General features: G+C 45.0%; 1 protein-coding gene across 1 annotated transcript in view; it reads left to right on the top strand.

The window, feature by feature from the left end:
• gpr158a (G protein-coupled receptor 158a) overlaps window positions 1-24,290 on the top strand; it is a 512,094-nt gene that overhangs the window by 313,285 nt on the left and 174,519 nt on the right. The window contains exons 4-5 of the mRNA XM_078200264.1: window positions 3,103-3,317; window positions 19,504-19,572. Of these exons, the coding sequence (XP_078056390.1) occupies window positions 3,103-3,317; window positions 19,504-19,572 (284 nt within the window). The remainder of the gene's footprint in view (window positions 1-3,102; window positions 3,318-19,503; window positions 19,573-24,290) is intronic.

The raw sequence follows: 24,290 nt of genomic DNA, 5'->3' as shown, positions 1-24,290 counted from the left end.
AGAATTTAGGAGGCATGGTTAGTAAATTTGCAGATGACACTAAGGTTGGTGGCAAAGTGGATAATGAAGAAAATTATCTAGGATTGCAACCGGATCTTGATCAATTGGGCCAGTGGGCTGATGAATGGCAGGTGGAGTTTAATTTAGATAAATGTGAGGTGATGCATTTTGGTAGATTGAACCAGGGCAGGACCTACTCAGTTAATGTTGGGGCACTGGGGAGAGTTATAGAACAAAGCGATCTAGGGGTATAGGTTGAAAGTGGAGTCACAGATGGACAGGATGGTGAAGAAGGCATTCAGCATGCTTGGTTTCATCGGTCAGAACATTGAATACAGGAGTTGGGACGTCTTGTTGAAGTTGTACAAGAGATTGGTAAGGTCACACTTGGAATACTGTGTACAGTTCTGGGTACCCTATTATAGAAAGGATATTATTAAACTAGAAAGAGTGCAGAAGAGATTTACTAGGATGCTACCGTTCTTGATGGTTTGAGTTATAAGGAAAGGCTGGATATAATGGGACTTTTTTCTCTGGAGCGTAGGAGACTTAGGGGGTGATCTTATAGAGGTCTATAAAATAATGAGGGGCTTGGATCAGCTAGATAGTGAACACCTTTTCCCAAAGTTAGGGAAGTTTAAAATTAGAGGGCATAGGTTTAAGGTGAGAGGAGAGAGATACAAAAGAGTCCAGATGGACTATTTTTCATTCAGAGTGTCTGGAATGAGCTGCCAAAGGCAGTAGTAGAGGTGGGTACAATTTTGTCTTTTAAAAAGCATTTAGACAGTTACATGAGTAAGATTGGTATAGAGTGATATGGGCCAAACATGGGCAATTGGGACGAGCTTAGTGGTAAAAATTGGGTGGCGTGGACAAGTTGGGCCAAAGGACCTATTTCCATGCTGTAAACTTCTATGACTCTATGCTATCCTCTTGTTAATTCCCTCCCTAACAGCACTGTGGGTGTACACACAGCACATGGGCATCAGCGGTTTAAGAAAGCACTCAACATCACCTTCTCAAGGGCAATTTGGAATGGGCAATCAATGTTGGCCTAGCCAGCGACATCCCAAGAGCAAATCAGGCCCGGTCTAGAAATTTGATTGCGCTCTGCCCATTTTACAGGCATGATGTGGAGATGCCTGCATTGGACTGGGGTAAACATAGTAAGAAGTCTCACAACACCAGGTTAAAGTCCAACAGGTTTATTTGGTAGCAAAAGCCACTAGCTTTCAGAGCGCTGCTCCTTCGTCAGGTAAGTGGGAGTTCTGTTCACAAACAGGGCATATAAAGACACAAACTCAATTTACAAGATAATGGTTGGAATGCGAGTCTTTACAGGTAATCAAGTCTTAAAGGTACAGACAATGTGAGTGGAGAGAGCGTTAAGCACAGGTTAAAGAGATGTGTATTGTCTCCAGACAGGACAGTTAGTGAGATTTTGCAAGCCCAGGCAAGCCATGGGGGTTACAGATAGTGTGACATGAACCCAAGATCCCGGTTGAGGCCGTCCTCATGTGTGCGGAACATGGCTATCAGTTTCTGCTCAGCGACTCTGCGTTGTGTGTCGTGAGGGCCACCTTGGAGAACGCTTATCTGAAGATCAGAGGCCGAATGCCCGTGACCGCTGAAGTGTTCCCCAACACTCTTGCCTGGTGATTGTCGATCGGTGTTCATTCATCTGTTGTCGTAGCGTCTGCATGGTCTCCCCAATGCACCATGCCTCAGGACATCCTTTCCTGCAGCGTATCAGGTCAACAATATTGGCCGAGTTGCAAGAGTATGTACCGTGTACCTGGTGGATGGTGTTCTCACGTGAGATGATGGCATCCATGTCGATGATCCAGCACGTCTTGCAGAGGTTGCTGTGACAGGGTTGTGTCGTGGTCACTGTTCTCCTGAAGGCTGGGTAGTTTGCTGCGGACAATGGTGAGAATTTCATAAGACGAACATCTCGCCAAGGCCATCCCCACACCCCCACTTGTTGCCTTCAAACAACCGCACAACCTCAAACAGACGATTGTCCGCAGCAAACTACCCAGCCTTCAGGAGAACAGTGACCACGACACCACACAACCCTGTCTCAGCAACCTCTGCAAGACGTGCCAGATCATCGACATGGATGCCATCATCTCACGTGAGAACACCATCCACCAGGTACTCGGTACATACTCTTGCAACTCGGCCAATGTTGTCTACCTGATACGCTGCAGGAAAGGATGTCCTGAGGCATGGTACATTGGGGAGACCATGCAGATACTACGACAACAGATGAATGAACACTGCTCAACAATCACCAGGCAAGAGTGTTCTCTTCCTGTTGGGGAACACTTCAGCGGTCACGGGCATTCGGCCTCTGATCTTCGGGTAAGCATTCTCCAAGGTGGCTTTCACGACACACAACGCAGAATCGCTGAGCAGAGACTGATAGCCGAGTTCCGCACACTTGAGGACGGCCTCAACCGGGATCTTGGGTTCATGTCACACTATCTGTTACCCCCACGACTTGCCTAGGCTTGCAAATTCTCACTAACTGTCCTGTCTGGAGACAATACACATCTCTTTAACCTGTGCTTAACGCTCTCTCCACTCACATTGTCTGTACCTTTAAGACTTGATTACCTGTAAAGACTCGCATTCCAACCATTATCTTGTAAATTGAGTTTGTGTCTTTATATGCCCTGTTTGTGAACAAAACTCCCACTTACCTGACGAAGGAACAGCACTCTGAAAGCTAGTGGCTTTTGCTACCAAATAAACCTGTTGGACTTTAACCTGGTGTTGTGAGACTTCTTACTGTATTACATTTTACAGGCACCAGAGGATTCAATATGGTGGGCAGCATAAGTGCACTCATTCTGTGCTGGACCCAGCATATTGGATTCGGTATCTCAGTAAATATCCAAAGCACATATAAGAGGCATTGCGCCCATCTATCTATTTAACACAATATTGGAATTATTCTGGAAGTACTTTAATTATTTTACTTTGGATCGAATTATAGTTGAAAATAGATAGAAAGTTAATCCACACTTTGAAATTAATTGTCTGATAAATCTCTGCTCATAAAAGCCTAAACATTTACAATGTGATATTTTACAGGGAAGATTAAGCAACATGCCATTGGCCAGACCCATTATGGAAGTGTATACGAGTGCCTTCCCTGCAGGAACGGATGCAGCTCATGTCAAGATGACAGTCCCTGTCATGCAGAGAAGGACAAGCACCTACGCATTTTCATCATCGCATTCCAAGCTTTCTGCATGCTGATGGATTTCATTGCCATGCTGGTGGTCTACCACTTCCGCAGGTGTAAGGTAAATATTAAGACTCCTTAACAATGTATTGATGCTGTAGTGAGGATGTTGACGCAGGACTTGTGGTTCAAATTGCAAAGAGAGGGGTGGAAATCAAAAGGAGAGTTCCAGCCAAACCATTGATTACATGAATATACTCAACTTCAGAAACCATGCCCAATTCACTGTGAGACGAGCAAAGGAAGAGCATTGTGGTGTCGGGTCAATGTGCCACTGAATAGTATGATAGGGGTTCTCATCTGTGATTCCTTCCCATGATACCATGGACAAATGAAAGGTGTAGGACAAGACCACGCTCTTCCTAGCAGGGTGAAACAAGGAAGGGAAGTTAAGGATTAACTTTGGAAAATGTCTAGGAAAAGCTCTCCTGCTGTTCTGGGCCATCATTCCAACCATTATTTTGTAAATTGAGTTTGTGTCTTTATATGCCCTGTTTGTGAACTGAAATCCCACTCACCTGACGAAGGAGCAGCGCTCCGAAAGCTAGTGGCTTTTGCTACCAAATAAACCTGTTGGACTTTAACCTGGTGTGAGATTTCTTACTGAAATTAGTGATCACAGAGCCTGCTAATGCTTTGAGTTCTTTTACCATCTTCCCAAGTGCCAACCAAGCCTGAGTGGCATTGTTCTTGCCTTTCAGTCAGAAGGTTGCATTTCAATGCAGTACCGAAGGCGTACTGCACTGTGCTACCATTCAGATGCTTTCAGCTGTAAGAGTGGGTGATGCAGAATGCTGTGAGGTGCGAGGTAAAGACGATATATATAGCTTGGCTTATTTCTTCTCACAGGCACTTGGAAGAATAAATGATATTGTGTTGCACTGACATGCTATATTTCGGACTTCCCCGTGAAAGAATGACTAAATAAAGTAAATAAGGAGATAAGCAATCAACGAGAACATTTTAGTTCCTCTGGCATGGCAGTAACTGAACAGAGTGGGAATTATATTCCAACTTATCCCTGTCCTGCGGCAATTTCAACCTCTTACTTTATATAAAATGAGCTTCTGTGTACACATGTTGGACCCCAGTTACACTGTAACAGCTAACTTATTGGGTTTTTAACCTTGCTCAATAAGACCAGGGCTGCATGGAGGCCTGTAATTCAACTGTTAATATTTCGCTGGTAGGATCAGGAAGAGCCCCACAAAGAAAGTTCCAGGCCTCTGTTGCTGCACACTTTGCAGCCTCCCACCACTCGGCCATCCCACCCACAAGACTTTGTTCTGCGCCCGATCATTTTTTGTGTGTTAAATGTGATATCTAAGCTCAAGGTCAGCTTGCAATCTGCACCAGACATCCTGCTGGTGGTCTGGACAAACTCTCAGAGCACCATGCTGGAAACACCATCAAACTCGGCCTGGAAACCTGACCATGTGTTTACACGCGGCCTGAGGTGAGCTGATTATGTGCAGTCAGGCTACATTATCAGCCACGAGGAGAGGCAGCACCATATGTAGCAATTAATAAAGTTGGAGATGGTGATTAGGTGTTGAAGGGGGAAAATTGAGACTGGCATAAGCTCGGGGAAACAGAAAGGAACAGCAGGAAGCAACATTTGCAATGTGACAATTTGAGGCACCTCCTTTGGCAAGGGTGATTACAATGTAATGCAGTTTGTGCTTCCATGAAAATGATGAAAGCTATCTCCATGGCCCAAAGCAACAACTTTGCTCCTACAGATTTTATTTCACCATTCCTTTCTTTTCTGATGAGAATGTTATGCTTGGTCAACCATTTTACAAATTGCCTTCAAATCCATTTAACAGCTGCATCCTTACATAACGTTTAATTTCTAATGCATTTCTAGTTACCTTTCTTTAAGCGTGAGCACAATACGATTTTTTTTCTTCTATTAAGTCTGCCCCTAGGTAATAGCTTATTAGGTTGAAACCTACTCTGGCAGCTTGCCATACAAAGGTGCATTAAAATAAGCCTAGTGGGTCCAAATGACATTTATGTTCACAAAAGGATCTGAACAATAGAACCAGGAATAATAATGCAATTGGCCGTAAGAAAGTTACGATTCTGCATGCAAATATGTGGATCGCGTTACACCACAATTTGCATTTATATGGTCCCTTTAAATAAAGGAACACCTCAAAGGAGTTACCAAACAAAATTTGATACAGGGTCAAATTTGGATTTATTAGGGCACGTGGCCAAGGAATTAATTAAAGAGGTCGATCTTTAGGAGTTTCTTAAAGGAAGAAAGAGAGGTGGGGTTAGGGAGGAAATTCCAGTACTTCAGCCCAAGGTGTGGAGATGCCAGCGTTCCTCCTCCCCAATCCTCTGTGGGCTGGTGTGACTGCTGGACAGGGCGTATTCCCTCACTCTCTTCCTGCTGCCACCTGTAAGTCAGAGAGAAGAGAGCGGGTGACTGAAGGAGTTGCCTCCAACATGAAGGCACATGTACGTGACCCTTAGGTTTCAATGACATGCATGGATCCTTACTGGATGCAGGCTGCAAGCTGATCTGTCCATCCCTGCAGGCTCTGTCCCGAGCCAGCCCTGCCAGCTGGGCTGCCGGCGCCTCGAGGTCCATCAGGCTCTTGGTGTCAGACCGACCCCCTCTTGCCTTTTCTCTCTCTCTCTCCTATTGTGCCTCAGCATTTCAGCAGCTCAAGGCGGCAGCTCACCACCATCAAGGGGAATGAGGAATGGGCAACAAATGTTGGTCTAGCCAGTGGTGTCCACATTTTGTAAATAAATGAATTAAAAAAAAGATGAGGTTGAGAGCAATTGAGTTTCATTCATCTTTCTCATGCTTCCAATCTTAAAAATAAACCACAGGTTTGTGTGGCCTATCATAGCGTGGCTGCATTTCAGGTTGTCCAGAATGGTTCTGGGACAGTACCTTCCAGAGCAGTGAGCCCATGCAGACTGAGGGATAAGGCCCGCAGAGGCAGGCCATTAGTAATGCTTTTTGGTGTCCTCATTGCCCGAGCTCCCTTGCCTCCCCTTCCCAGACAGTGTGGTGTGGAAGGATCAGGGAGCCATCGTGGCCTCTCCACCTCGCAGACCAGATGTGCTGCAGTGAAGTTATGAGGTATCACCTTTCACCTTGCCACTGAGGTCCATGACCCTGTACCCCATCCCACCCCCCTCCCAGCAGTCCCAATCCTGCGCCGCGGCAGCCCCGATCCCCCCAGTAACCTCGAACCCCCAACCCCCCAACCCAGATGGCCAGCCCCGATCTTCTTTCCCTCCCTCTGCCTGCGATCCTCTGGCAATGTGGCACTGGGAACCTCCAACCCCCACCAATCACCTCCCAATAGGCACCATCCCCTTGGCATTACCTGATGTCCAGTAGACAATGCCAAGGTGCCCCTTGGGCATTACCAGTTTCCCTTTGGGCAGTGCTAGCCTGGCCCTCTGGCACTGCCCAAGGAGCAAACCCCTTACCCCCAACCTCCTGGGGGGGCCTCAATGGCCTCTCTTCACTCCAGTGGGGTCAGGCCGCCAGCTCCCTGCTAGTGGGGAACAGTTGTGAATCCTGCTGGAGTGAACAATCCCAGTAGAGGATGGGGGGTTGTGGGGGGAGAGCCAGCTAGCCCAGAGACTTCAGTCCTGGGCATGCTGTTAAGATGCAAATCGCAGTTATATTATTGAATCAGCCCTGCGTCCATTTCTGACACAGAGCTGATTACTCTCAAAATCTTGGGCTGGGAGACCCACGGAGGCGGGGAGAATTGGCCCCATTGATTTAATCATTCATCATTAAGTTTACTAGGGGTTTCTGATTTTTAATAGCACCTGATCTATTCTAACAACTTTAAGCTTACCGTGATCAGGGCAGCACGGTGGCACAGTGGTTAGCACTGCTGCTTCACAGCGCCAAGGACTCGGGTTCGATTCCCTGCTTGGGTCACTGTCTGTGTGAAGTTTGCACATTCTCCCTGTGTCTACGTGAGTTTCCTCCGGGTGTTCCTGATTCCTCCCACAGTCCAAAGATGTGCAGGTTAGGTGCATTGGCCATGCTAAATTCTCCCTCAGTGTACCCGAACAGGCGCTGGAGTGTGGCGACTAGGGGATTTTCACAATAATTTCATTGCATGTAAATCTACTTGTGAATGTAAACCTATTTGTGACACTAATAAATAAACTTATCTGTGTCTCTGACTGCCATTGCTTTGCTCATTACATGACCTGGAACAAAACAAACTTGACAAGGTGCAGTCCTGACAAAGGCCTGGCTTTACGTTACTGCATTCTTGCACTACTCCTTCAACATTCACAAGAATGTATTTTTCTTCAGTGAATCTCTTTTGCTAGCCTTCCCAACTGCTACATAGAGAGCAAGCACTGTCTTACCAACCCGAAATGTTCGGAGATTAATAGAATGGTACAACCAAGAAGGAAACTATTCAACTCTTCAAAGTCTGTGTCGGCTATCCAACAATTCTTACTCCCTCTTTTCCTATAGCCCTGCATTTCCTTTACTTTCAAGTTACCTAGTTTGGTTTTGAAAGTTACTATTGAATCTGCTTCTGCCAACCTTTCAAGGCAGTGCATTCCAGATCACTATTTGCTGTGTGGATATCCCTTTCCTCAAGTTGACCTCTGGTTCTTTTGCCAGTCACCTTAAACATGTGTCTTCAAATTCCTGACCCTTCTTCCTCTGGAAAACAGTTTCTCCTTGTTTACCTTATCAAAATTGAGGCGACACAGTGGTACAGTGGTTAGCGCTGCTGCCTCACAGCGCCAGGACCTGGGTTCGATTTCCGGCTTGGGTCACTGTTTGGATGTTCTTTCTGTGTCTGCGCGGGTTTCCTCCGGGTGCTCCGGTTTCATTCCACAGTCCGAAAGACGTGCTGGTTAGTGCATTGACCATGCTAAATTCTTCCTCAATGTACCCGAACAGGCGCCAGAGTGTGGCGGGTTGGGGAATTTTCACAGTAACTTCATTGCAGTGTTAATGTAAGCCTACTTGTGATGCTAACAAATAAACATTAAAACTTAAAAAACTGATTTTGATCACCTCTCTCAAAGTACTTAAATCTTGACCGTCTCTTCATATGTTCTTAGGAGAATAACTCCCAGCTTCATCAGTCTGATCATCCCTCGAACAATTCTATTAATTCTCTTCTGCACCCTCTCTAAGGCCTTGGCATCCTTCCGAAAGTCTGTGCCCAGAATTGAACATAATACTCCAGATGAGGCCTGTGTTGCATAAAGGCATAATGGCAACGTTTACGCACTCGCCCACAGATCCATACACACAAACAGCATTTTTAGGCATTTGTGTTACTTTGAAGAAACAGCATGTATTTATATTGTTGTTGATCACATCTTCCAGCTATTCTGAAGAATTTCCTATCCAATGAATTACTTTTGAAGTTCAGTTAGTTCTATACAATCAGTCGCAGAAATGAATTTGCAACAAGGCCAGAAGCTGAATGAATAAGAAGGCAATATGTTTTAATATAAACCAGAAAATGCTGGAAAAACTCAGCAGCTCTGGCAGCATCTGTGGAGAGAGGAACAGAGTTAACTGTTCAAGTCCATCTGACTCTTCTTCAGTGTTAAAGAGAGGGGGAAATGTGATAGATTTTGCACTGTTTAAAGAGGGGCTGAAGCAAGATATTAGGTCAGAGATAAGTGTGAACTTGGAGAGATTGCAACGAAGACAAAAATCATAGAATCATAGAATACCGACAGTACGAAAGGAGGCCATTCAGCCAATCCAGCCTGCACTGACAACAATCCCACCCAGGCCATATCACTGTAACCCCACATATTTACATTACCAATTCCCCCACATCCCTCAAACACTAAGCACTAATTTAGTATGGCCAATCAACCTAACCCGCACATTTTTAGACTGTGGGAGGAAACCAGAGCACCCGGAGGAAACCCACGCAGACACAGGGAGAACGTGCAAACACCATACAGACAGTCACCCAAGTCAGGAATTGAACCCAGGTCCCTGGCGCTGTGAGGCAGCAGTGCTAACCACTGTGCCACCGTGCCACCCCTCACTGTGCAACATTGCTATTTGATGATGCTCATGGAAGGATGAATATTGGCCAGGACACTGACATAACTCCTTAGTTTTCCTTGAAGCACTGTCATAGGATCCCTCTAAACGTTTATCATCCTAAAAATTGTGTCTCTGACAGTGCAGCACTCCTGAACTAATGCATTGGAGTCTCACTGGGACTTGATGAAGTGTATCCCAGGACACTGTAGGAGGTTAGGGAGGAAATTGCGGGTCCCCTAGCAGAGATATTTGAATCATCGATAGTCACAGGTGAGGTATGAAGATTGGAGGGTGGCAAAAGTTGTCCCTTGGTTTAGAAGGGCTGCAGGGAAAAGCCTGGGAACTACAGGCCGGTGAGCCTCACATCTGTAGTGGGTAAGTTGTTAGAAGGTATTTTGAGAGACAGGATCTACAGGCACTTAGATTCGCAAGGAGTGATTAGGGACAGTCAGCATGGCTTTGTGAGTGGAAAATCATGTCTCACAAATCTGATTGAGTTTTTTGAAGGGATAACCAAGAAGGTAGATGAGGGCAGTGCAGTTGATGTTGTCTACATGAACTTTAGGAAGACCTTTGACAAAGTACCACATGGTAGGTTGTTGCATAAGATTAAATCTCACGGGATCCAGGGTGAGGTAGCCAAATGGATATAAAATTGGCTTGATGACAGAATGTGATGTGATGACAGAAGCCAGAGGGTGGATGTAGAGGGTTGTTTTTCAAACTGGAGGCCTGTGACCAGTGGTGTGCCTCAGGGATCGGTGCTGGGTCCACTGTTATTTGTCATTTATATTAATGATTTAGATGAGAATTTAGTAGGCATGGTAGTACGTTTGCAGATGACACCAAGATTGGTGGCATAATGGACAATGAAGAAGATTATTTCAGATTGCAATGGAATCTTGATCAATTGGGCCAATGGGCTGATGAATGGCAGATAGAGTTTAATTTAGATAAATGAGAAGTGATGCATTTTGGTCGATCGAACCAGGGCAGGACTTATTCAGTTAATGGTAGGGCATTGGGGAGAGTTATAGAACAAAGTGATCTCGGGGTACAAGTTCATAGCTCATTGGAAGTGGAGTCACAGGTGGACAGAGTGGTAAAGAAGGTATTCAGTATGCTTGGTTTCATTGGTCAGAACATTGAAGAGTTTGGACGTCTTGTTGAAGTTGTACAAGACATTGGTAAGGCCACACTTGGAATACTGTGCACAGTTCTGGTCACCCTCTTATAGAAAGAATATTATTAAACTAGAAAGAGTGCAGAAAAGATTTACTAGGATGCTACCAAGACTTGATGGTTTGGGTTATAAGGCGAGGCTGGATAGACTAGGACTTTTTCTCTGGAGCGTAGGAGGCTGAGGGGTGGTCTTATAGAGGTCTATAAAATAATGAGGGGCATAGATCAGCTATATAGTCAATATCCTTTCCCAAAGGTATTGGAGTCTAAAACTAGAGGGTATAGGTTTAAGATGAGAGGGGAGAGATACAAAAATGTCCAGAGGGGCAATTTTTTCACACAGAGGGTGGTGAGTGTCTGGAGCAAGCTGCCAGAGGTACAAGTAGAGGCGGGTATAATTCTGTCTTTTAAAAAGGGTTTAGACAGTTACATGGGTAAGATGGCTATGGAGGGATATGGGCCAAATGCAGGTAATTGGGACTAGCTTAGGGGTTAAAAAAAGGGCAGGCTTGGACAAGTTGGGCCGAAGGGCCTGTTTCCATGCTGTAAACCTCTATGACTCCATGACTGTCCAGTGGCTTTTAATCAGCAATCTTCTGAAACTGTGGCAAAAGAAATGACCAAATAAACCAAGCTGACACTTTGAAAAGAAAGGCTTGTATTTATAAGGGCTCTTTCATGGCCATCAGATATCTCAAACTGCTTTACGACCAGTGAAGTGCTTTTGAAGACTTGTCACTGTTTTAATGTTGGGAACACAGCAACCAATTTGTGCATGGCAACCTCCCACAACCAGCCAGAAAGCCTGTGTTTCATGTCAAAGCAAGTGGAAGAGTCCAGCACCAAAAAGGATTAGCGCAGACCTTGGAACCCATTCTTGGCAGCTTGGAAGGAATTCCATTTGCACATTTGTAGACCCAACCATCATGTAGTATCTGACAGCCCTGATCTCAGCTTGCATTACAGCACAAGCAAAAGCCAGCCAGAGTCTGAGTGCTGCAGTGGAATCTCACACTGCTGCCCTCATGGTTCTGGATTACAGCATGCAAAGGCACTTGCAGAGTCTCACAGCAGATTACCAGGATTACTGAGGCAGCACCCTAGGAGAGTGGCAATGCTCTTGTAATCTGCCTGGGTGTGTAGCTGCCAAGCCGAGATGTGGGTGTGAGGCTGGCAGCAGTGCTAAATATGTGAGTGTAGGGTGGTGCTGTGAATATTAATAGGTATATGCCCTGATTGTTGCAGATTGTAGATGGGCCAAGTGGCTTTATTTACAAGCACATTTTTAAATGTTTGCTCGCTCATGCTCCAGCTTGCTGCTCTTTCAGTATCTACTTCTCAGTGACCAAGCCAATGCTTGACTACTGGTGCACAGTTAACAGACATACATAATCAAACAGCTAGCAGAACATTGTGTAGTGTGGACCTTCATTACCAGCACCTTCTTCCAGGGCAGACATCAGCACCAAGTGTCAATGCACCACCCAAAACCTGGGTGGCATGGTGGCACAGTGGTTAGCACTGCTGCCTCACAGCTCCAGGGACCCGGGTTCATATTCCAGCCTTGAGTGACTGTATACAGTTTGCAAGTTCTCCTTGTGTCTGCGTGGCTTTCCTCCGGGTGCTCCGGTTTCCTCCCACTGTCCAAAGATGTGCTGGTTACGTGGATGTAAAGGTTAGGAGGATTTATGGGGTAAATACATTGGGTCTCAGGGACAGGGTGGGAGTGTGGGATGCTTGGTAGGATTGAGTCTGTGCAGACTCGATGGGCTGAATGGCCACCTTCTGTACTGTAGAGATTCATGAAACACACAATGGGGTTTATTTCTCGCAGGACCATGTTTTGGTTTTGATACCTGTGATAAGTGTCATTCCTGGAGGAGTGCCTTGGCCATTGAAAGTGAGTTCATAGAATTGCCACGTGGTGCCAGTGCACCCACAGTGCTGTTTAGAAGGGAGTTCCAGGTTTTTGACTCAGTGAAGGAACAGCAGAATAGTTCCCAATCAGGAAGGCACGTGACTTGGAGGAGATCTTGCAAATGGTGATATTCCACATGAGCCTGCTGCCGCTGTTCTTCTCGGTGGTAGAGATCATGGGTTTAGCAGATGGTGTCAAAGGAGCCTTGACAAGTTACTGCACTTCATCTTGTAGATGGTACACTCTGCTGTTACTGTCCATTAAAGGGAGTTAATGTTTGAGATGGTGGATGGGATGCCAATGAAACATTTTCCTGGCTGTTGTCGAGCTTCTTGGAGCTGTACCCGAGTGGACAGTAGTCCACTTCTGGATAAATGTGCAAATGGAATTGGCCACCCTATTCATGCTGGACAAATGGGTTCTAAGACCTGCAGAAATCCATTTGGCGCTGGACTCTTCCATGCTCTTTGACATTAAACTCAGGCTTTCTAACCAGAAAACTTGCTATGTACAAATTGGTTGCTGTGTTTCCTACATTATAACAGCAATTACATGTCAAATTACAATAGCCTTCAAAAGTACTTCATTGGCTGTGAGGCCTTTGAGGCATCTGATGGTCATGAATGGCACTATATAAATGCACGTTTTTCTTTTAAAAGTGTCAGTTTGGTTAAGTTGGTAAAACTCTTGCCTCTTCTCTCAGAAAACTGTTGGGCGTCACGGTGGCACAGTGGTTAGCACTGCTCCCTTCACAGCGCCAGGGACCCGGGTTCGATTCTCAGCCTTGGTTGACTGTCTGTGTGGAGTTTGCACTTTCTCCCCGTGTTTGTGTGGGTTTCCTCCAGGTGCTCCAGTTTCCTCCCACGGTCTGAAAGGTGTGCCCCTTAGTGTCAGGGGGATTAGCAAGATAAATATGTGGGGTAATGGGGATAGAGCCTGGGTAGGATTGTTGTCGGTGCAGGCTTGATGGGTCCAATGGCCTCTTTCTGCACTGTAGGGATTCTGTGATTAAAAGCCATGACACTGAGGCATTTCTCACTCCTGACTTGTACCTTGTAGATGGTGGACATATATGGAAATAAATGCCTCATTTTTTGTAAATGCAGAATGAATGTTTGAATATTGAGCAGTTAGGGGAATTTGTTTCTGTAGAAGATAGTGAAAACAACCAGAAAGAATTGATATAAACATCCATCTAATTATTTCAATGCACCCACCTTGGTAGTGATGGAGACAGAGACATGACCCACATTTAGTTATACATGCACCAGGAATTGTGGAACTACATATTCCCAACCTGTTACCTGTTAACAATTCTCAGACTTTAAAGATTTATAACTTGAGGATTGATGCATTAAAGTAAGGCTGAAGGAGATGACTTGCATTGGCTTAATTCTAATTTTAGTAACCCAAGCCCATTGAAGCTGGAATTAAACATCAAATCCTGTTTGCATTAATGCATTCTAAAGGGACCATTGAAGCAAAAGTCACTACCACTGCCCTAACATTCCATTGGCTTTCTGCCTGGGAGTTTGAATCCCTCTTTTCAGTGACTTTTTAACCGAGAGAATTTTACATTTGATGCAAATTGACTTTCTATAAACATGATGTAATCTGATCACATGCCAGCTTTCAAAATTAGGATCTCCCTCTGCTTTGACCCTTTCTTTTTAGCCTCATTTTACACTCTGACTAATTTTTTTTTGCATTGACTTAATTGTAATAAAACGTTTGGGCATGCTATGTAAATCCTGCTGCTGCGTTTGGTTCCTCCAAAGGTCACTGTTCCACCGTCTCCCTGAATATATTTTGAACGTGCTGTGATTTTTTTCGTGAAAAGCCATTATGTTTTCTTCATGCATCTCGGACCTTTACACTCAGGAATCTCAGGAATGGAAATTGACAAGTCCAATTACTTTTAAGATGCATACCATAGAGATTTGGACTGAATTTTAGCTCTTTGGATGTCACTTTGGGTAGCACACTTGCGGTGTTGTTAATGCCGGACACCATTTTGGTGAGGCTGTTAGCACAGGCATTAGGAGGCTGAATTGGAAGTATGAGGAGTAAACAGATTGTGGCAGCTGATTTTACTGCAAACGTGCCATCTTCGACCTCAACACTCCAGCTAATGTCCTCTCTGAACCTCACACAGCTTTTTAAAATTCCTTCATGGGACATGGGCGTCGCTGGCTGGCCAGCATTTATTGCCCATCCCTGGTTGCCCTTGAGAAGGTGGTGGAGAGTTGCCTTCTTGAAACGCTGCAGTCCACATTCTGAGGGTTGACCCGTTAGGGAGGGAACTCCAGGATTTTGGCCCAGCGACTACGAAGGAACAATGATATATTTTCAAGTCAGAATGGTGAGTGGCTTGGAGGGGAACTTGCAGGGAACTTGCTAAACATGGGGAGTTGGTGGCAGAGTGATGTTGTCATTGGACTAGCAATCCAGAGTCCCAAGTTAATCCTCTGGAGACCCAGGTTCAAATCCCACCATGGCAAATAGTGAAATTTGAATTCAATAAATTCAAATGGAATTCAAAGTCCATGGAACCATTGTTGATTGTCATAAAAGCTCACCTGGTCCAATTTTTAACCTGGCCAATCAACCTAACCTGCACATCTTTGGACTGTGGGAGGAAACCGGAGCACCCGGAGGAAACCCACGCAGACACGAGGAGAATGTGCAAACTCCACACAGACAGTGTTTCCTCCGGGTGCTCCGGTTTCCTCCCACAGTCCAAAGATGTGCAGGTTAGGTTGATTGGCCAGGTTAAATATTGAACCAGGTGAGATTTTATGACAATCAACAATGGTTCCATGGACTTTTAATTCCATTTGAATTTATTGAATTCAAATTTCACTATTTGCCATGGTGGGATTTGAACCTGGGTCTCCAGAGGATTAACTTGGGACTCTGGATTGCTAGTCCAGTGACAACATCACTCTGCCACCAACTCCCCATATGTGGGGGTAGGGCCTGGGTGGGATTGTGGTCGGTGCAGACTCGATGGGCCGAATGGCCTCCTTCTGCACTGTAGGGATTCTATGATTCTATGACTTATGTCCTTTAGGGAAGGAAATCTGCCGTCCTTACTCAGTCTGGCCTACATGTGACTCCAGAGTCATAGCAATGTGGTTGACACTTAAATGTCCTCTTCAGTGGTCTAGCAAGCCAACCATTCAGTTCAAGGGCAATTGAGGATGGGCAATAAATGTGGGCCCAGCCAGCGATGGCCACATACCATGAATGAATTTTAAAAATGCTTTCAGCAGCAGGAGGAACACTCCACCAGTGCTATTTAAAAGAAGCATCAATTACTTTCACTGTAGTTGATGATTGATTACTACTGGCTCTGTCTGAGTTTCTGAAAATACTGTGAGATTTGCATTGCTGTTTAAAGTTGGGTGAATGTTACAAGGAGTGGTGTTGCCTTTAAGGATTCTGCTCAGAACACTCGCTCCCAGTAGCTACTGTCGCTCTCGGTCTGCGGCACCACAGGGCAAACGAGCAGAGGCAGTTCACAGCCGGACGAGCCACTTGCTGAGAGGATGGGAAGCAGGGCTCTCAGAGGGAGGTCATACCTCCCACCATCTTCAGGGAACAATTCTCTTCCTTCTCTGTCAGCGAAGAGCAAAGTGCAGCCTGTCTCCATTTTACAAAAGAGGCACTCGCTGAAGTTTGCCAGCTGTTCCGGGCAGACCTGCCACTCAGAACAGGAGGTAGTCAACGCTGCCAGTGACAATCAATATTACCGTGACCACAAGTGCCTTAGTGTTGGGATTCCTTCCAGGCTGCAGCAGGCAACATTTCTAATATCTTCCATTTTCCAGAGCTGATCGACACTCTACATGCCAGAAGAGGCGAATACATTGCTTTCTCTCTGACCAGAGGGAGGAAAGTGGAAAATATACAGGACTTTGTTGGGATAATGGGTACCCCATGGTGCAGGGTGTCACTCAGTGTTCCCTCTAAGCTGTGCAGGTCTGCCATCACTCAGCGATTTGCAATTTCCCACACAGAGAACAAATGACTGCACACAACCAATGTTTCCTTTAAGATGCGTGCACGTATGATTGTGTGACAATCTTAAAGAACCACTCAGCACAAATTAAAGAAACATTGATACTGCACACAAGTGGGGTTGACTCCCTAATGTACAGTTGGTGTGCATGCACATCATGCAGGGAAATGACCCATATCCCGGCAGTAAACATAATGCCTTTGCTCTACACCAGCTGTGCCATCCATATTTGAGCCACCCTGACAAGCCAGACTGTGCAACAAGGACAATCCACTGACCACTTGCCTCATGACTCAGATGTATTACAAAAGCACGCACAGGCACCATGCAAATAATGAGAGATGTGCCGCTGTCCAAAATGCCATCGAGCTGACCACCGGGAAGCTTAATGACTGGGCCATTCTGGAGGAGCCCTGCAGTACTTTTCACAGCATGCATTACGATTCATCATGGTCTCGCTGCTGCATCCTGGAGAAACGCACCATGAGGTTACAGACCCCGCAACAGGTTTACAGCTAGCAGCTGAGGAGAATGGGGAAGAGGAGAAGGGAGGAGGTATCACCATTCCTGCCAACTGACTGTGATCGTCTCATCTGACAATGGTACCACTGAGCACATTCCCAATTCCCCATTCAACCTTGTCTCCATTAAGGACCATCACCACTTGGCCACATTAAAAAGACTCCACAAAACAACTCATTCCAAATCAACTTGATTAAGCAAACCATTCAATATTGCATCAGAAGTCAGCTAATCGACCTTGTGCATTCCTTTCATACCTGCATCCTGTTTGCCTTCTCCTTTCCAAGTGCTTCTATCCAGTGTTATGCCAGTGGTCGCAGTGTGGCTGGTGGTTTGCAGTGGGTGGCACTGCAGATAGCCTCTCAGGGTGACGTCCTACAACTGTGGCCCCGGAGACCCCAGCTTCAAGCAGCATGAACTTGGCATGGACACCATAGCCGGCACTGGGCTGATTGTTTGGAGAAGTGACGGTGTTGGAAGGGCAAATGTTGTCATGCTGAGAGCGGATAGCAGGTCCCCAGAGCCACTGTCACTTCCCCAGGGCAACACCTTGTTATATTCCTTAGTACTGAGGGATCCCCTCAAGAACTATTCCACAGCCAGGCATCAGGGAACACAGAACTTTATTCCGTCTTACTTGCTCCGCACTCCAAACGACAACTGCTGTCTCAGGGCAGTTCCCGATGAGCTCATCCCACATCCCAGGTCACATGACCTGTTCCCTTTAAGGCGCTATGCCCCAACATACATAACACACCTCAAGAAATATTTTAATCTGTTGGAGGGCAATTTGCTGAACTGCTGTAATACAGCACAAACCCCTTCCCACCCTGGCATCGGCAGCCATGATGATAACAGTCTGAACTTGTGTGGCATTTTCCTGGTTTTACCCTGAGCTTCCGCTGCAGCATTCAAACATTGGGTAGCTTATGTGGAAATGGAAGCTGAGATACTGGCCATCAGATGCTGCAGCATGGTTAGGTCTGCACATGCCACCACCACCACAGGCTAGGAAGATCGGGCTCCAAACTCTGCAAAAGGCCATGTGCCAAGTTTGTGCCAGACTTCCCCAAGCTCCTCCAACACAGGCCTGCCAGTACACCACCACCTTTGTAGATACCCATCAGTATTTATCTATGCACCGCCATGTTGAACTCCCCATCTGGATTCCTTGCAATAGGTCTCCTGAGTGACCTCACCCTCCAGCGAGCTGGCAACAGCGCCACCTAGTCCACTGGCCCGCCTGCAGCCCTTATGCCTGGTGACTCAAAATGTGGAGATTCCACCTCTTTCCTACCTTCTTAAGTATCTCTAGCTCAGCTGGTGTGCGATTGAGTAATGGTGTTTCTTCATCATCAGTTTCTTCTTCTCTGCATTTCACGTCCCGATACCACTGCCTGACTTGCTGACAACCTTGGTGAAAGTTACAAGGCTAAGGTTGCAGCAAAGGAAGAGAGGGAAAACAAGAGGTGTGTGCTTACATAAATCACAAGAGTGTGTTTGAAGAGGGTTGGTGGGATGTGAGAAGAAGATTTTGGTAGGAATGTTTAGACATTTCAACCCAATTGCTGGCCACAGCCTCAGTCACTGCAGTGATGGCAAGCATCAGGTCCACCTTTGGGATAAGGACATGCAACAGTGCCAGTCTTTATCTGCATCACTGTCCTACAAGAGAGAGGGAAGTGCGTCATTGGGGTGGATTTTACAGAGGGACAGATTACCCATCCTTTCACCCCTGACACTGACCACTCCAAGTTTGCCTTGAGGGCCTCCCTGCCTCAATGTGGATAGAGCACCTCTCTCTCTTCCTGTCCACCTCTTCCACCAAGAACTCCAGAGCTGCATCAGAGAACATTGAAGCCCGTACGTACTCTCTGCCATGTTGAACCGTCCCTGTGTATTTCCAAGGTACAAATGACTTTTGCAGTGAAGTTAACCCCTTCTCAAGCCAAAATGCACCTGCCCTGTTTAGGTTTGCTTCAAGTAGCATAGGCTAGCTTGAACTTGTTCTCGCTTCTAACAATTGTCCACCCCTTGCTCAAGTGCGCAGCCACTCAACTGCATGTTTTGTACTGGGTTGAATGCTGCATTCACATAAATGAGAAGTTGACGTGAGGTTTGCATGCTTCCTGCATTGCAACTAGTGGCCACAGGTTCATCATACATAGCAATCCCTGCTTTTGGTCCTTATCCAATTTATCGTCCTGGTTTTAAAATAGCAAAGGTGGTTGTCAACAGGAATACAGGATAAAAAATCCAAAAGAAATGAAAAACATAGAATATCAGGAAATTCTAGTGCTGTGTATTTTCTCCTTAAAGTGACAAGTTGGACACGGTAGATATGATTTGTCAGTATCTTGTTTTGTTATTCACACTATTTCATAATATGGCTCTTAATCTAAATTAAACACAGTATTGAACATGGACAAGTTGATGTTTCTTCACAGGCACATTAGAATCTTTTTTGTAAATTGTTATTTTGCATTAGGTGCCATTTTTTGTAAACCTGTTCACAGCGATCTCTAACAACTATGTGAATTTGTTTCTTTTTCTTTCAGAGTATCAGAGCGTCAGGTTTGGTGTTGCTGGAGACAATTCTTTTTGGAGCTTTGCTTCTGTATTTTCCAGTAAGTGTTTAATGATTTATGCTCAAGTCCATGACACAGTGTAAGTACTGTGAGAAAGGTTTTGATCTATGGACAGATAGACACCCAAATATAACTCTAATGAAATAGTCTGACTGGAGCCATTCTCACTGCCAGCACTTTTCCAATACATGGCAAGCTGCCCAAGTGTTGAAGTGATACCAAAAAATAAATGGCCAATCACATTTACATTCCTTTTGGTGCTGTTTTAACAACATGCACTTGCAACACTGCATTGCCTTCCACTAGCAAAGTGTCACAAACTTAATTTACTATAATTGGTATTCTGTGTACATGTGACAGATAATGCAAATGACCAAATTGTTCACGCAGGCAAACTCAATTGCTATTTACTCCGCTTGGCTGTGTTGCATCCTAGTTTCTTTACCAACCTGTTAAATTGTTATAACATAGACATTTACATCAGGATATGTAGGTGATAATACTTTGTCACATTGTACAGCAACATTTTGCAGGTGAGAGAGACACAAATTTCGATACAGCTATTTAAAATATGTTTTTACTTCATGGTTCTGTATGTTCAAGTTCATCTGTCCCATTCTTTTGAAATTGTTGATATTTTCTCGTTTTGATACTTTGACAAGCGGCAGGCTAGGAATGCAATTCTGGAGTTTACAATGTGATCTGTTTTTTTTGTCAGCTTTGTTACACTTACTGAGCTTGTTTCATTTGTCGAAGTAACCCAGCCAATCATGACTTGGCTTTAATTACGACTTTATTGCATTTCTGTGCCAGTTAAATTGCTTTTTCAAAAGATGATGATTCCCCTTGAACTGACTGGTTTGTCAGGCCATTTCAGTTATGAGTCAATCACATTGCTATAGGTCTGGAGTCACATAGCAGACCACGTAAAGATGGCAGATTTCTTTCGCTAAAGTTGGATGGGTTTTTATGATAATCGGTGATAGTTTTGTGGTCACCGTTACTGAGAAGAGCCTTCAATTCTTCCACTTGCCACAATGGGGTTGGACCCTTGTCTCTAAGACATTGGCCCAGGCTTCTAGATTAGCAGTCCAGTGACATTATCCCTCTGGCAAACCATTGTACAAGCAGCTGACTAAATGAAAATGCAGTGGCAGGAATTTTGAGTGAGCATGTACAGTGGGGATTTCATCTATTCGCAGTGCTTATTAGAAAGTTGCTGGCAATGTACCTGTGATTTTTCCATATCCGCTGTTGAGGGAACAGGTTCTTGCAATATTATCTCCCACATGTCTAATTAACCTGGTGAATATTTTTATCTTGCGTTTCTGCCTTGGGACAAGCCTACAGTGGAATGGGAGGGCCAAGAAAGAACGGATGGTGAAGTTCATCAGGAGAAATACTCATTAGTCTTGAGGCCATTGAGGTGTGTGGCTGAAGGGATGATGAACCCTTTGATATACATCACATCAAATTAATCGAATGTTACTGATACTAAGCAGCACAAGGTCAATTTGAGTCTCTTTTCCTGATGTTTACTCTCACTCATTGGACAGAATTTCAGGCCCCTCCCACCGGCAGAAGCTTCCGGTTCTGCTGAAGTCAATGGAGTTGTGAATGGTGCACCTCAGTTTCCAGTTTTGCCTCTGCCTTGAGGGGGCTGCACAATTCTGCTCAGTGGTTGCACAGTTTGGACAGTAAGGTGTGAAGATCATCATTTCCGATTACAGCACTCCATGACTTTGCAGTCATTAATCAGGCACATTGATCTCATAGAGTCATAGAGATATACAGCACGGAAACAGGCCCTTCAGTCCAACTCGTTCATGCTGACTAGGTTTCCTCAACTGAACTAGTCCCATCGAAAGTGTCCATCGAAACCATTCCTATCCATGTACCTGTCCAACCTCTGCCTGATTCTCTGAAGAACATTCCCATTAAATAACATTGACAGCTCAGTCTAAAAAAACCTTCACCGATAGTTTACATCAATATATGAATGGAAACTGCACATCTCTAACAAATTAGATGAGCACTTGAAATGCCATAGCATACAAAGCTATGGACCAAGTGCTGGAAAATAAGATTAGAACAGATAGGTGCTTGACAGCCAGCAAGGGCATGATGGGCTGAAGGGCCTCTTTCTATGCTGTAAGGCTATGACTCTATGACTGTAAGGCTATGACTCTATGACTCTATACCATGTACTGAAAAAGCAAATTGTGAGTTGTGAGTAGACTTAGATCCTGGTCAGATATCATTTTGGTTTCTTTTCCATGGAGTAAGGCCAGCAGCCTGCTGAAGGATCCTAAACACCATTATTCATCAAGCTTCCTCTGTAATTATCACACTGGCACTAAGCAGCAACCCAGCAATTGACACCTTCCCAGCATTACGCAGTGATGTGAAAGAAGAGGCACATCTGGCAATGCAGCAGACGTCAGTGCTGATGAGCCAGCGTATCGCGGGCAGAGGTCCCCTGAGCTGCCTGTCCTTTAATAATGCCAGGAGAATGCACTTACATGCACCTGTTTTCCACTTTGACGTATCTATTTCACACTTAGAGGCAGCTGCCTGGAGTGTGTAGAGCAATCATGCTCATTTATCATAGGATCATAGAATGAATCCTAGAATTGTTACAGCACAGCAGGAGGTCATTCAGCCCCTTGTCCCTGTGCTGGCTTTCTGAAGGAGCATTTCACCTAGTGCCACTCCGCTGCCTTCTTCCCATCGCCCTGCCATTCTTCCTTGTTAGATAATAATCCAATTCCCTCTTGAATGACCTCCACCACACTCTCACACAGTGTATTCCAGATCCTAACCACTCACCGTGAGAAAATGCTTCTCCTCATGTCACCATTGCTTCTTTTGCCAGTTATTTTCCATCCTTAATAACATCTGGTTCTTAATCCTTCTACCATTCAGAACAGTATCTCAGTATTTACCCTGTTCAGACCCCTCACGATTTTGACCACCTCCATCAAATCTCCTTCTCTTCTCCAAGGAAAACTTCTTCAACCAATTTACACAACTGAAATCCCTCATCCCTGGAACCGTTCTTGTTCATCTTTTCTGCACTCTCTCCAATGTCTTCACATCCTTCCTAAAGTGTAGTGCCCAGAACTGGACACAATACCCCAGATGAGGCCAATGTTTTATACAAGTTTAACATATCTTCCCTTGCTTTCGTACTCTACACCTCTATTGATAAAGCCGAGGGTGCTGTATGCTTTATTAACCACTCTCTTAACTTGTCCTGCCACATTCAATGATCTACGCCCATATAAAGCCAGGTTTCTCTGCTCTGAACCCTTTATCCATTTTGTTTCAAAGGATGGAGAAAACATTATGCACACAGTAATCTACCATTCAGCGAAAAACTACATCAGTGACTATAATTGGCAAGCTCAATTATGCAAATCTTCAGCTGGAGAGACCGTCTTTTATGAATGCTGTCAGTTTACAAATGCTCTCAGCCTATGAAAATTGTCATCCTATGGAGATCCAAGGTCGAGAAAGCGTTTTGATAATCTGGTTCAGGCCTTGAGTACAATCATGAACAAACTTCAGAGATCACAGGAACGAACTTCAGAGATCTCACTAAGGCCTTAATTTGTGTCTACAATGCGATATTCCTAGTCAGAAATAGCTCAAACTGTGGTTAACATAAAGAATCGCAGAGGCTGTTTAATGATGGTTCCATGCTGGCCACTTACGGCATATATTTAGTGGCAGTGGAATTTAAGACCCTGTAATGACAACACACAAGTCTTACTACCACAGGTTACATCTGGCCATATCAAAGCTACCTAAAGTTTAAAGTTTATTTATTAGTGTCACAAGTAGGCTTATATTAACATTGCAATGAAGTTACTGTGAAAATCCCCTAGTTGCCACACTCCGGCACTTGTTCAGGTACACTGAGGGAGAATTTAGCATGACTAATGTCGCAAACCAGCGCAATTTTTGGACTGTGGGAGGAAACCTGGGTACCCAGAGGAAACCTACGCAGACACAGGGAGAATGTGCAAACTCCGCACCCAAGCCAGGAATCAAACCCAAGTCCCTGGTGCTGTGAGGCAGCAGTGCTAACCACTGTGCCACCATGCTGCCTACTCATAGAAATAGCACATCTTTGTAAACCCAGACAGATGAACAATCATAGAAACTCTAAAACATGCCATTTTGTTCATTAAGTCTGCACTGATGTCCTTCTCAGTTCAGTGATTCAGAGTTCAGTGATTTTCTCTCATTCTTCCATGGGATGAGGGCATCGTTAGTAAGGCTTATATTTATTGCCCATTCCTAATTGCCCTTGAATTGCACTCGCATTGTCTGAACCTGTAACGATTTGATTACCTGTTAAGACTCACATTTCAATCACTATCTTGTAATTGAGCCTGTGTCTATATATGCCCTGTTTGAACCCAACTCTCCACTCATCTGATGAAGGAGCAACGCTCCGAAAGCTCATGCTGCCAAATAACCCTGTTGGACTTTAACCTGGTGTTGTGAGACTTCTTACTGTGCCCCACCCCAGTCCAACGCCGGCATCTCCATATCTTGAATTGAATGGTTTGCTAGGCCATTTCAGAGGGCAGTTAAGAGTCAGTCACATTGTTATTGGTCGAGTCACATGAAGACCAGACTGGATAAGAATGGCAGATTGCCTTCTTGAAAGGACATTAGTGAATCAGATATGTTTTTACAACAATCAACAGCAGTTACCATGACTGACACTGGCTTTATATTCCAGA

Source organism: Mustelus asterias, chromosome 2 (genome assembly GCF_964213995.1).
Source record: "Mustelus asterias chromosome 2, sMusAst1.hap1.1, whole genome shotgun sequence".
NCBI classification, from domain to species: Eukaryota; Metazoa; Chordata; class Chondrichthyes; order Carcharhiniformes; family Triakidae; genus Mustelus; species Mustelus asterias.
Note: the sequence above shows the minus strand (reverse complement) of the source record. Positions and strands in the feature narration are given on the sequence as shown.